Below are 14,698 nucleotides of genomic sequence, written 5' to 3'. Positions count from 1 at the left end.
CCGTTCAACATGAACAACATGTGTACCCGCAAACAACAAAAAAACATCCCGAAGGACAACAGGGCGGGTGCTGGGTCTCCCAATAAGAGCTAGAAGAAAAGGAATTTACGGTAAGTAACAAAATTCCCTTCTTCTTCAGCGCTCTATTGGGAGACCCAGACGATTGGGACGTCCAAAAGCTGTCCCTGGGTGGGTAAAGAAATACCTCATGTTAGAGCTGTAAAAACAGCCCTCCCCTACGGGGGTGTCACTGCTGCCTGCAGGACTCTTCTACCTAAGCTGGCATCCGCCGAAGCATAGGTATGCACCTGATAATGCTTGGTGAAAGTGTGCAGACTGGACCAGGTTGCTGCCTGGCACACCTGTTGAGCCGAAGCCTGGTGACGCAATGCCCAGGACGCACCCACGGCTCTGGTAGAATGGGCCTTCAGCCCTGATGGAACCGGAAGCCCAGCAGAACGGTAGGCTTCAAGAATTGGTTCTTTGATCCATCGAGCCAGGGTGGCCTTAGAAGCCTGCGACCCTTTGCGCTTACCAGCGACAAGGACAAAGAGTGCATCCGAACGGCGCAAGAGCGCCGTGCGGGAAATGTAGATTCTGAGTGCTCTCACCAGATCTAACAAATGTAAATCCTTCTCATACCGATGAACTGCATGAGGACAAAACGAAGGCAAAGAGATATCCTGATTAAAATGAAAAGAGGATACCACCTTCGGGAGAAACTCCTGAATGGGGCGCAGCACTACCTTGTCCTGGTGGAAGACCAGGAAGGGAGCCTTGGATGACAGCGCTGCCAGCTCAGACACTCTCCGAAGAGATGTGATCGCTACCAGAAAAGCCACTTTCTGTGATAGTCTAGAAAGTGAAACCTCCCTCAGAGGCTCGAAGCGCGGCTTCTGGAGGGCAACTAGTACCCTGTTCAGATCCCATGGATCTAACGGCCGCTTGTACGGGGTTACGATATGGCAAACCCCCTGTAGGAACGTGCGCACCTTAGGCAGGCGTGCCAAACGCCTCTGAAAAAAGACGGATAGCGCCGAGACCTGACCTTTAAGGGAGCCGAGCGACCAACCTTTTTTCTAACCCAGATTGCAGGAAAGATAGAAAGGTAGGCAATGCAAATGGCCAGGGAGACACTCCCTGAGCAGAGCACCAGGATAAGAATATCCTCCACGTTCTGTGGTAGATCCTAGCAGACGTGGGCTTCCTAGCCTGTCTCATGGTGGCAACGACCCCTTGGGATAATCCTGAAGACGCTAGGATCCAGGACTCAATGGCCACACAGTCAGGTTCAGGGCCGCAGAATTCCGATGGAAAAACGGCCCTTGGAACATTAAGTCTGGTCGGTCTGGTAGTGCCCACGGTTGGCCGACCGTGAGATGCCACAGATCCGGATACCACGCCCTCCTCGGCCAGTCTGGGGCGACGAGTATGACGCGGCTGCAATCGGATCTGATCTTGCGTAGCACTCTGGGCAAGAGTGCCAGAGGTGGAAACACATAAGGGAGCCGGAACTGCGACCAATCTTGCACTAAGGCGTCTGCCGCCAGAGCTCTTTGATCGCGAGACCGTGCCATGAAGGTTGGGACCTTGTTGTTGTGCCAGGACGCCATTAGGTCGACGTCCGGCCTTCTCCATCGGCGACAGATTTCCTGAAACACGTCCGGGTGAAGGGACCATTCCCCTGCGTCCATGCCCTGGCGACTGAGGAAGTCTGCTTCCCAGTTTTCTACGCCGGGGATGTGAACTGCGGATATGGTGGAGGCCGTGGCTTCCACCCACATCAGAATCCGCCGGACTTCCTGGAAGGCTTGCCGACTGCGTGTCCCCCCTTGGTGGTTGATGTATGCCACCGCTGTGGAGTTGTCCGACTGAATTCGGATCTGCCTTCCTTCCAGCCACTGCTGGAAGGCTAGAAGGGCAAGATACACTGCTCTGATTTCCAGAACATTGATCTGAAGGGTGGACTCCTGCTGAGTCCACGTACCCTGAGCCCTGTGGTGGAGAAAAACTGCTCCCCACCCTGACAGACTCGCATCTGTCGTGACCACCGCCCAAGACGGTGGTAGGAAGGATCTTCCCTGTGATAATGAGGTGGGAAGAAGCCACCATTACAGAGAGTCCTTGGCCGTCTGTGCAAGGGATACTTTCCTGTTCAGGGATGTTGACTTCCCGTCCCATTGGCGGAGAATGTCCCATTGAAGTGGACGCAGATGAAACTGCGTAAACGGAACCGCCTCCATTGCCGCCACCATCTTCCCGAGGAAGTGCATGAGGCGTCTTAAGGAGTGCGACTGACCTTGAAGGAGAGTCTGCACCCCAGTCCGTAGTGACCGCTGCTTGTCCAGCGGAAGCTTCACTAGCGCTGAGAGGGTATGAAACTCCTGCCAAGATACGTTAGTGATTGGGTCGGTGACAGGTTTGGCTTTGAGAAGTTGATGAGCCACCCAAACGTCTGGAGAGTCTCCAGCGCAACATTCAGGCTGAGTTGGCATGCCTCTTGAGAGGGTGCCTTGCCAAGTAGATCGTCCAAGTAAGGGATCACAGAGTGTCCCTGTGAGTGCAAGACTGCTACCCCTGCCGCCATGACCTTGGTGAACACCCGTGGGGCTGTCGCCAGACCGAATGGCAGCGCTACGCACTGAAGATGGTCGTCACCTATCACGAAACGTAGAAAACATTGGTGCTCTGTAGCAATCGGCACGTGGAGATAAGCATCTTTGATGTCTATTGATGCTAGGAAATTTCCTTGAGACATTGAGGCAATGACGGAGCGGAGGGTTTCATCCGGAACCGCCTGGCCTCCACGTGCTTGTTGAGCAGTTTTAGGTCCAGAACGGAACGGAAAGAGCCATCCTTTTTTGGCACCACAACCAGATTGGAGAAAAACCGTGTCTTGTTCCTGAAGAGGAACAGGGATTACCACTCCTTCTGCCTGCAGAAGAGCATCGGCTCGGTGGGGAGGTGGGGACGGCCTGAAGAATCGAGTCGGAGGACGAGAACAGAACTCTGTCCTGTGCACGTGGGCACAATGTCCCTCACCCACCGGTCTGTGACCTGTGGCAGCTAAATGTCGCCAAAGGCGAGCGCGTCTGCCATCAACCGTGGATGCGGAGAGATGAGAGAGCTGAGAGTCATGAGGAGACCGCCTTGGTAGCGGTTCCTCCGTCTGCCTTCCTTGGGCGTGATTGAGCCCGGCCGGAAGCTGAGCCCCTCTGAGGCTTTTCAGCCCTTTTGGACGAGGACAAGTGGGACCTGCCCGAGCTTGGGAAGGACCGAAACCTCGACTGTCCTTCCAGGACAGCATCAATAGGGTAAGTCGCAATGCAGACATTGCGAGGTTACGGACGCCCCTGCGGCATAGATGTACATATGCTCAAGACCAGCTGCGCAAGAACAGCTGAAAGCTTAGGGTGCCCATACGGCTGTGAATGCCGGAGCAACCGACACGCCGATAGCCTCATAGACAGATTTCAATCAGAGTCCATCTGTCAGTCAATGGCATCTTTAAGTGAAGTCCCATCTCCACTGCAACTATGGCTCTAGCCGCAAGCCTGGAGATTGGGGGATCCACCTTTGGACCCTGGGTCCAGCGCTTGACCACGTCAGGGGGAAAGGGATAACGTGTATCCTTAATACGTTTGGAGAAAACGCTTATCTGGTAAGCGTGGTGTTCCTGGACTGCTTCTCTGAATTCAGCGTGGCCAGAAAAATACTCAATATACGTTTGAGCTACTGGAATGGGACTTCTCCTGCTGTGAAGCTGACTCCTCCGCTGGGGGAGCTGAGGGAGAAAGATCCAACATTCCATTGATGGACGCTATAGGATCATTCCTTATGGCGTCACCATCCGGTGTATCCGGATTGAGAGCGGTGTCAGGATCAAAGTCCTGATGAGCTACGTCTGCCTCATCATACAGAGAGCCTCCTGGGACCTCCCCCGGAGCCCCGATTTTTTTCCAAATGAGGGTGGCCAGGGAGCAATGAACCAGATTGCGCATGGCCTGTCTGGACTGCAAGCCTCTATCCCATGACAATATATCAGCCGAAACTGCAACTCCGTCCCTGTCCTTGGACAGGGTTGACAGGTGGTTCCTTTGGCCACGTCTAGGAGAGACCCCGGCTGACCAAGTGCTACAGGAGAGCATTGCAGACAATGGGGGTCAGTGCCGTGGAACAGTATCACATGCAGTAAAAACAGCATCGAAAGCCTGTGTTGCTTATATGCTGCTGCCGACTAGCCATCTAGGAATATAGAGCCAAGAATGGCGACCGTACAGTGCAATGTATAGCATACCAGCACAAGTACAAATGACCACTGCAGCACATGCAATACAAGCAGCATAGAAGCCTGTGCCCTGGCACCCCAGCTCTTCTGCTGCTGTAGACTAGTCATCTAGGGGAATATGGCCCAGAAGAGTGACCATACAGTGCAATGTATAGCATACAAGCACAAGTACAAATGCACACTGCAGCCCATGCAATACAAGCAGCATAGAAAAAACCCTGTGCCCCAGCACCCTTGGTTTTCTGCTGCTGTAGTCTAGCCATTCCAGGAGAATATAGCTAAGACTAGCGACTGTACAGTGCAATGTATAACACATAAACACAAATAAGCACCTCAGTCGTGCAATACAAGCAGCCTAGAAAGCCTGTGCCTTAGCACACCTGCTTTCCTGCTGCTAATGTGTCGCTCCCTAAGCGGGCATAAAGCGACCTGTGCAGTTAAAAACAACACATGTACACACTGCAGTTATCTGTGGTCAGCACTATGTGTGCCGCTTACCGCCCGCCTATCAGCGGGTGTATGATCGCCACCGTCCTGCCTGGTTGCTGAAAATCCGAGCTCGGACTTCAGTAATGGCTGCCGGCTTCTTCCCCAGCTCATGTGAGGAGGGGCGGGCCGTGGGCGTGCCCCCAAGGCAGAGCGGGAATCCGGCGCCCGACAGTGTGCAGTGAGAGGGCTGGAGCATGTAAAAAGGCTCCAGCCCTCGGCGCTGCTGATTGCTCAGCGCCTGTCCCCTTCCCTGAGTGACAGGGAGGGGGCGGGAACGAAGCGGCACTAGGCCGCAGAAGCCGGGGACTGGATTTATAAGCGCCGCCGCCGTAAAAGCGCGGTCGGCGCCCAGTCCCCGGCGAACTACAAGTCCCAGCCGCGCCGCCGCTCCCGGAGCGTCCGGCGCGGTAGTTCCCAAAACACAAAGTCACTCAGCAAAGCTGCAGTGACTGTAACCCATTACTGTCCCCGGCGCACTAGCACACCCAGCAAGTCTGGAGTGTGCTGTGCCTGTGTGTACGGGGACACAGAGTACCTGTAATGGTGCAGGGCCATGTCCCTGAACGGTACTCCAGCTCCGTATCCAACAGGTTCAAATGGGTCTGTGGATGGAGCCCGGCGTCAGAGCTTTGAGGCCGGCAGGATCCCACTTCCACAGAGCCCCTCAGGGGGATGTGGAAGGAAAGCAGCATGTGGGCTCCAGCCTCCGTACCAGCAATAGGTACCTCAACCTTACAACACCATCCAGGGGTGAGAAGGGAGCATGCTGGGGACACTATATGTGTCCTCTTTTCTTCCATCCGAAATAGTCAGCAGCTACTGCTGACTAAAATCTGTGGAGCTATGCGTGGATGTCTGACCTCCTTCGCACACAAAGCTAAAACTGGAGAACCCGTGATACCACGGGGGGGGTATAGCCAGAGGAGGAGGGGCCTTGCACTTTTGATGTAGTGCTTTGTGTGGCCTCCAGAGGGCAGTAGCTATACCCCAATCGTCTGGGTCTCCCAATAGAGCGCTGAAGAAACACCTACAGCACAGACACTGCTACACCATGAAGACACCTACAGCACAGACACTGCTACACCATAAAAGACACCTACAGCACAGACACTGCTACACCATAAAAGACACCTACAGCACAGACACTGCTACACCATAAAAGACACCTACAGCACAGACACTGCTACACCATAAAAGACACCTACAGCACAGACACTGCTACACCATAAAAGACACCTACAGCGCAGACACTGCTACACCATAAAAGACACCTACAGCGCAGACACTGCTACACCATAAAAGACACCTACAGCACAGACACTGCTACACCATAAAAGACACCTACAGCACAGACACTGCTACACCATAAAAGACACCTACAGCACAGACACTGCTACACCATAACAGCAGAAATTACATTACAGTAACCATTCACACAATGGCCGCACCGTTACCTAATCTGGGAAGATACTTTTGCTTCTGCTCCTCTGTCCCGTATGCAGAGATCGGATGCATCACCAGCGAGGACTGCACGCTCATCACGGAGCGATAGCTGCTGTCCACCCGCTCCACCTCTCTGGCCAGCAGCCCGTACGCTACATACGAGGTCCCAGCACAGCCATAACCTGGAGGAAGCATTGACCGATGGGGAATCGTATCATAGGATCATACAAGTACAATGCGTGATCCGTTACCTTTAATGGTAGATCCCAGTACTCCCAGATCTCCCATCTCCGATATGATCTCCCGGTCAAACACTAGAAAGAGAACCGAGGGGGACGTTATATGGCGACGGGGGAAGAGGGGACGTTATATGGTGGCGGGGGAGGAGGGGACGTTATATGGCGGCGGGGGGAGAGGGGACGTTATATGGCGGCGGGGGAAGAGGGGACGTTATTTGGCGGCGGGGGACGAGGGGACGTTATATGGCGGCGGGGGAGGAGGGGACGTTATATGGCGGCGGGGGAAGAGGGGACGTTATATGGCGGCGGGGGAAGAGGGGACGTTATATGGCGGCGGGGGAAGAGGGGACGTTATATGGCGGCGGGGGAAGAGGGGACGTTATATGGCGGCGGGGGAAGAGGGGACGTTATATGGCGGCGGGGGAACAGGGGACGTTATATGGCGGCGGGGGAACAGGGTTGTTATATGGCGGCGGGGGAACAGGGGACGTTATATGGCGGCGGGGGAACAGGGGACGTTATATGGCGGCGGGGGAACAGGGGACGTTATATGGCGGCGGGGGAACAGGGGACGTTATATGGCGGCGGGGGAACAGGGGATGTTATATGACGGCGGGGGATGTTATATGGCGGCGGGGGAAGAGGGGACGTTATATGGTGGCGGGGGACGAGGGGACGTTATATGGCGGCGGGGGACGAGGGGACAACGGGGAGAGAGGATCAGCAGCCATCACTTCTACCTTCCTGCCGGTTTGCCATCAGGATCCGCGGCATGAGCCTCTCCTGGCAGTAGGAGCGGAAGCTGTCCCGTATCATGATCTCGTCCTCGGTCAGCTGAGAGTCCAGGCAGAGGGCATCGCGCCAATCAAACTGCGCCCGGGCTGCCGAGCAAACACAGACACATGGGTATCACGGACACTAAAGAGCTCAATTATACAAAAAGTTTTGGAGTGTACGTAACATCACTCATGGCAAGGACTGGAATACATTGGCGCAAGAAAAAAAGGCAGCCTTCTGAAAAGTTGCAAATCAGAAATCAAGCAAAAATATATGGCAACCCCAAACCCAGGTAGCAATATTATTAATAATAAATAATAATAATAAATTATAATAATAAATATAATAATAATTAATAACAATACTAATAATACTAATAATAATTAATAACAATAATAATAATAATAATAAAAACACCAAAAGAATTAGTCCCTAAACAAGGAGCAAATTAAAAAGAAAAATTAGATGCAAATGAAAAACTAGCGTAAAACACTAAAAATTAAATAAATAATAATAAAAAAAAAAAAGGTGGAAATGCAATAATAATTGGGCCTTTGTGTTTGAATTAAAGGGAACCTGTCACCACTTTTTTTTTGGCCTATAATCTGCGGCCACCACCACCGGGCTCTAATATATAGAATGCTAATACATGTTAGAATGCTGTATATAAGAGCCTGGTGGTGGTGGCCGCAGCTTATAGGCCAATAAAGTGCTGACAGGTTCTCTTTAAAGGAGTCGTCCAAGTTTGGGTTTAAAGTATGTGATTGCAGACTTGTGGATCCTCACCCTGTGCACAGTGCGCACTGTCAGGATTCTCTGGTGCTAGGAGTGGGTGGATTTGGGACTACAAGTATGCAATCTGCATAAGGCCGGGGTCACACTTGCGTGTGACTCGTGCAAGAATCGGATCGCACTGCCCGGACCGGCCGCCTTCTCTTCTGCCAGGAGCGGCTCCGCTGTATGTATTTCTATGATGCTGACCCGCTCCTGTCAGGAGAGCCGCGGCCGGTCCAGGCAGTGTGATCAGATACTCGCACTAGTCACACGCAAGTGTGACCCCGGCCTAACATGCAGTCTAGACATGAGCAACCTCGCTCAATACAAGTGAGTTAAGCATACTTGTGATAACATAACGCAAAGTTCTGCTCCCGCCATCGGCAAATCCTGACAGCTCACACTTTGCACAATGTGATGATTCACAAGTCTGCAGATAGGATTATAGAGGATGTCAGTCTTCACTCATTAGCGGAACGGTGGGCATGAGTAGGGTGATAGGCAGAGATGAGGAAGGAGATGTTGGGCAGTGCAGAACTATGGAGAGCTTTATGGGTGAGAGTGATAAGTGTATATTGTATTCTGCAGTGGATGGGTAACCAGTGCAATGACTGGCACAGGGTGGAGGCATCAGTGTAGCGGCTGGACAGGAATATGACCCTGGCTGCTGCATTCAGGGTGGATTGGAGAGGGGAGAGTTTAGTAACAGGGAGACCAATTAGTAGAGAGTTGTATTAGTCCAGACCAGAATAGAGAAGAGTGATGTAAGATTTTATTCAGAGTCAAAGGTAAGAAAAGGTCATATTCTAGAGATGATTTTGAGGTGGAGATGACATGAGCGATCGAGAGATTGGACATAGGGAGTGAAGGAAACATGGAAGTCAGATAACCCCAAGACGGCGGGCGAGCAGATCTACTCTACATGCTAAGGGAAGGTGAGAACATGGAGAAGAGTTCTTGTAACCAGCGGACGGCTGCACAAGGGGAGGAATGACAGGAGGAGGTTATGACTTTTCTTCCTACTCCTTCCTACTCCTACTTGCAGCTCTCCCTCCCCTACACAGAAGCAGGCAAAGAAATGGTTAATTAAATAAAAAAAAATATATTTTTTACATATATATATATATATATATATATATATATATATATATATATATATATATATATATATTATATTTATTTTTTTTTTACATACACACACTCGTATAAACTTACACTTTGCAGATCTCTGTTCTTTCTGTTTCTTGGTGTCTGTAAAATGGAAGATATGAGAAAGGTAAATCAAATTAATGGTAATATGAGCAATGCAGCATTGCACCTGACTTCTGAGAGGGGGATCCCCCCGCACCAGGGGACAGCAGTCCGAATCCGGACTATTGATGACAGCTGCCTAGACCAAGAGGGGAGTGGTGCGGTCTCGGAGCGGTGCGGTCTCGGAGCGGTGCGGTCTCGGAGCGGTGCGGTCTCGGAGCGGTACGGTCTCGGAGTGGTGCTGCAGCTCCCTGCCTGATTCTGACAGAGATGACAGCCAGCGGGGAGAGAAGAAAGTGCACCGCTCTGCTGCAACCTCTGGGCTCCATCTCAGGAGGAGGGACAGTGACCTCCGCCAACAAGCCAAGAGGCAGAGACCGGAACAGCGCCAGAGACAAGAACGGTGACACCACGACCGCAGCACACAAACCGATCCTGCTTCCAGGTGCGAGTATATTGTGCACTCACACTCCGCAGGCAGGATAATAATAATAATAATAATAATAATAATAATAATAATATAATATTTATTCATTTATATAGCGCTATTAATTCCACAGCACTTTACATACATTGGTATCACTGTCCCCATTGGAGCTCACAATCTAGGTTCCCGATCAGTATGTTTTAGGATGCATTTCTTTCACACAGTTATCATGAAATGTTGGATTTTTATGGCGGTTGTCCATACTCTTGAACCATTCCAGTAAATATAAAAAAAAAAAAAACCCACAAAAAACACTGTAGTAAATGCATCCTAAGCTATATTCACACAGTTTTGGGGGGGGGGGGTTTCTACATGATTTTTTTTTCTAGTTGAAAGCTCTGCACCCCTCACCCAAAAAGTAATTTTGTTAATTTTTAAAACTTTTTTTGTACTAATAATAATAATAATAATATTTATTCATTTATATAGCGCTGTTAATTCCACAGCGCTTTACATACATTGGCAACACTGTCCCCATTGGGGCTCACAATCTAGGTTCCCTGTGAGCATGTTTTTGGAGTGTGGGGGGAAACCTGAGAACCCGGAGGAAACCCACGCAAACACGGGGAGAACATACAAACTCCTTGCAGATGGTGTCCTTAGTGGGATTTGAACCCAGGACCCCAGCGCTGCAAGACTACAGTGCTAACCACTGAGCCACCACAAGACTGCAGTGATAACCACTGAGCCACCACCAGACTGCAGTGATAACCACTGAGCCACCACAAGACTGCAGTGCTAACCACTGAGCCACCACAAGACCGCAGTGCTAACCACTGAGCCACCACAAGACTGCAGTGCTAACCACTGAGCCACCACAAGACTGCAGTGCTAACCACTGAGCCACCACAAGACTGCAGTGCTAACCACTGAGCCACCACCAGACTGCAGTGCTAACCACTGAGCCACCACCAGACTGCAGTGCTAACCACTGAGCCACCACAAGACTGCAGTGCTAACCACTGAGCCACCACAAGACTGCAGTGCTAACCACTGAGCCACCATGCCACCCTTAGTAAACTTTTTTTATGCTTCAATTAAAATCGGTAGTCAAATTTGGAAATGTTTTCCTAGCATAAAATCTCAAAAATTAACACATTGCTTTTTTTTTTATCCAACACAGAAAAAAAAAGCACCAAGTGTGCTAGACACATTTTTCCATTGAAATGAATGAGTTTTCCAATACTATTTGATTTTTTTTTTCTTTTTCAAATGGATTTTGCAGCAGAATCATAAGAAAAGTCCGTTTCAATGTGGGGTTTGTGAGGAGGATTTTGAAGCCAATTTTTACTCCAAAATCCACATTAAAACAAAGTTTTAAAATGCTCCTTATTCATTTCAATAGTAGATGCACTGAGGGGTATTTTTATGGATGAAAACTTTAACATGGGAAAAGAGAAGTTAATTTTTACATTTTTTTTATATTGTTAAGTAAAAATGCTGCAAACCCCCCCCCCCAAACTCCAGACACCGGGATGGCCAATATGATTGTGAGGTGCGGTGCGGTCGGCCCCAGAGGAGCTGCACTCTGATTACTGTACTCTGCTGCCACCTTGTGGACAAAAGCACAACATGCAGCCACAGGATTCTAGAAAGTCCTACAAGTATAGATCTGAGGTAGACTCAGCATCGGGCCATGTCCATGTGTAGACCCCACTGAAGCCCCCACCAGAGAAAATGGCTGAATACCTCTCATTAAGGGTTCCACTTGCGTTTTGTACAGATGAGTGCAATCTGATAAAGCATCGGATTGCTCTCACTCTAGTGCAAAACTATAGAGCAGTGTCCATCTGAGATTGATTTCTCATGCCACAGCGGCATGAAAAATGAATCGCAGCATGTTGCGCTTGGCAGCGAGTCTCAGCTCACACACCCCTATACAAGTCTATGGGAGCGTGTGAAATATCGCACTGCACTCGCATGTCATCCGACTGCAGCATGATGTAGGCAGAGACAGGCAGCGGAGGAGATGGGGTGAAAGTGTTCCCTCCCCTCTTCTCCACAGCTGTGACCCGATCGCAAGATCACATCAGTCACATGAGGGTCATTAGCATTTCGCTTCCTATGATCTCGCATCAAAAGTGATGTGTAAGGCTAGTTTCACACTTGCGCTATTTTGACGCAAACGGAATCCGTCAGAAATGTAGTACAGTTCATTTATTTACAGTGGAAGCGCGTTACTATGGCGCGTGTGTGTGTCATGCAGTACCGCTTGTGTCCACATGATGTCGCGCTTCCACTGTAAATAAATGAACTGTACTACATTAGTGACGGATTCCCTTTGCATCAAAATAGCGCAAGTGTGAGTGAGCCCTAAATGGAACCATACCCTAAAGGCCCTCATTGTGTTTCCATGATCTCTGCTTGCGGTTAGTGAATAGAAACACTATTTGCACCCACAAGTTGAGGATTCATTTGCACCTAATACTTCTTGTTACCATTGTATTCACACTGATTGCAAACATGGGCGGCACGGTGGCTCAGTGGTTAGCACTGCAGTCTTGCGGTGGCTCAGTGGCTAGCACTGCAGTCTTGCGGTGGCTCAGTGGCTAGCACTGCAGTCTTGCGGTGGCTCAGTGGCTAGCACTGCAGTCTTGCGGTGGCTCAGTGGCTACCACTGCAGTCTTGCGGTGGCTCAGTGGCTACCACTGCAGTCTTGCGGTGGCTCAGTGGCTACCACTGCAGTCTTGCGGTGGCTCAGTGGCTACCACTGCAGTCTTGCGGTGGCTCAGTGGCTAGCACTGCAGTCTTGCGGTGGCTCAGTGGCTAGCACTGCAGTCTTGCGGTGGCTCAGTGGCTAGCACTGCAGTCTTGCGGTGGCTCAGTGGCTAGCACTGCAGTCTTGCGGTGGCTCAGTGGCTAGCACTGCAGTCTTGCAGCGCTGGGGTCCTGGGTTCAAATCCCACCAAAGACATCTGCAAGGAGTTTGTATGTTCTCCCCGTGTTTGCGTGGGTTTCCACTAGGTACTCCGGTTTCCTCCCACACTCCAAAGACATACTTTAGATTGTGAGCCCCAATGGGGACAGTGTTGCCAATGTATGTAAAGCGCTGTGGAATTAATAGCACTATATAAACGAATAAATATTCTATTATTCAGCACAGGAGAGATTTTTTCTTTTCTTTTCTGCTGTGGGGGTGGTTTCCAGGACCGGATGCAACTGCAGCAAAGCTTCAGCTGTGAGAAGAGCGAGGCCAGGATGGATCCTCATGTTCTGGATGAATTAGTTTTTCTAAATTCTATTCAATGACATCAAGCAGAGATCTTGAAAAAATGGTTTGAAAATTAAACAATGGACAATCAAACGATGGGAACGGTAAACCTTGACACAGTGACGGAGCAGAACACGCCGCACAGATCCCACCCGGAGGCCATTATTACCTGGGTGTGTGGCGCCCTGCGTCCGGGCCGCGCTGATGCTGACGCCTCGAGTCACAGCTCTGAGCAGGCGCAGGGGGCGGCCGGTCAGCGACATGACGGACACCCTGCAAAGGAAGCAAAGAAATAGACACTGAGCGGGCTGCAAAAAATAAACAAAAACCAATAAAAAAAATTATATATACATACATATACTAATAAAATAATAATAAATAAAAGTATATAAAATATTTTTCAGCAAAAAATATTTTTTTTTTATCAGGTGGAAAATGCTTCAGGATTCATGTTTGTTTTTTGTTTTTTTTTTGTGTGTGTGTTAACATGGACCGTAAGTTGTTTTTGCATGGGACTGCATGCGTTCTTATGAGCTTTTTTTTTCTTTTTTCAGGCAGGTGTTCTGTCAAAAAAAAAAAAAAAAAAAGATGTGGTGTGAACAGAGCCTTTAAGTGTACACAGTCACTTGTTTATGAACCTGTCCCTTTAAAAGAAAGAAACCAACTGACTGAAGTCTCCACCAATCAGATGTTTTCTCCTGGGCCTCACCCCCTGCTTTGGCCAATCAGCAGAGCAGAGGGTTAATGCTGAGGAGCAGCTGAGTGTGGGGCTGTCAGTGAGCGGATGATGACCTGCTGGGAGTTGTAGTGTCCTGATCCGCAGCAGTCGCACTCCCAGCAGGGATCCGGGTGGCACTACAATCCCCAGCAGACACATACGTCTTGTCCCCTGTAATCATTACCAGGCGCTGATTTTTAGCTTTTCCCCAGTAGAATCAGCAGAACCTTCTCCGACCTTTGTTCTTCTCTGCAGCAGAGGTCGGATCAGCGCTGCCACCACAATCCCTGACCGCTGATCCTTAAAGGGCCAGCGCACATTGTCCACCGTCCCGTCACATTCTAGTATCTGCGTCACATTATCCGTCAGTGCCTGATGGGAGGAGTAGTGCTAGCCATTGCTTTACAGTGAATGGTCAGACAATGGCCTGGGTCTCACTTTGTTTTCTTTGGTGAAGACAAATAAATAAACCTCTCTGGGCGATGCTGATACAATGCTCTGCACAAGAATGTGCTGGGACTTGTGGTACTCCAGGCTTTTTTAATTGAAGGGGTTTTCTTTTACCTGTGTTCACTGTAAAGGTCTGGAAAGTAAAGGGTTAACACAGCAAGGTGGAGACTATTAACCCTACCAGCTCCAGAGCTTACAACATAGAGCAGACTGGGCCACATGCACCGGGCACACACACACTGCGACCCTCACCTTCCTCGGCTCCTCTTCTCTGGCAGATTATGAAACCGACAGCGCAGCAGCGCCACCTGGCGGGCAGCTTGCATTGTCGCTGCTTGATGACGTCACTGACAGGATGAAGACGCCATATTGAGTGTGGCGAGTACATTTCATTAGCGGCAAATTTGCGAGATGTGACGTCAAGGCTATTATTTAGACACCGAGACCAAGATGTCTCCCTTCTATACATGTAAAGAACAAGTTCGGTGAGTACTGAAAACGTATAGGCAACAACAAATCAGTGCACACGAAGTGTCCGAAGTAACCAATCAGTGAAGGAGGTGCCAGTAAG

At 50.1% G+C, this 14,698-nt stretch overlaps 1 protein-coding gene across 1 annotated transcript in view; it reads right to left on the bottom strand.

Annotated features, from left to right (window-relative positions):
- GCDH (glutaryl-CoA dehydrogenase) overlaps nt 1–14,468 on the bottom strand; it is a 28,617-nt gene extending 14,149 nt beyond the window's left edge. The window contains exons 1-6 of the mRNA XM_075346547.1: nt 14,380–14,468; nt 13,129–13,232; nt 9,226–9,261; nt 7,200–7,340; nt 6,472–6,534; nt 6,232–6,402 (exon numbers count right to left, since the gene is read on the bottom strand). Of these exons, the coding sequence (XP_075202662.1) occupies nt 6,232–6,402; nt 6,472–6,534; nt 7,200–7,340; nt 9,226–9,261; nt 13,129–13,232; nt 14,380–14,453 (589 nt within the window). The 5' untranslated portion in view covers nt 14,454–14,468. The remainder of the gene's footprint in view (nt 1–6,231; nt 6,403–6,471; nt 6,535–7,199; nt 7,341–9,225; nt 9,262–13,128; nt 13,233–14,379) is intronic.
- Nucleotides 14,469–14,698: the final 230 nt, after the last annotated feature.

The sequence above is a fragment of the Anomaloglossus baeobatrachus genome, chromosome 4, assembly GCF_048569485.1.
Source record: "Anomaloglossus baeobatrachus isolate aAnoBae1 chromosome 4, aAnoBae1.hap1, whole genome shotgun sequence".
NCBI lineage: Eukaryota > Metazoa > Chordata > Amphibia > Anura > Aromobatidae > Anomaloglossus > Anomaloglossus baeobatrachus.
Note: the sequence above shows the minus strand (reverse complement) of the source record. Positions and strands in the feature narration are given on the sequence as shown.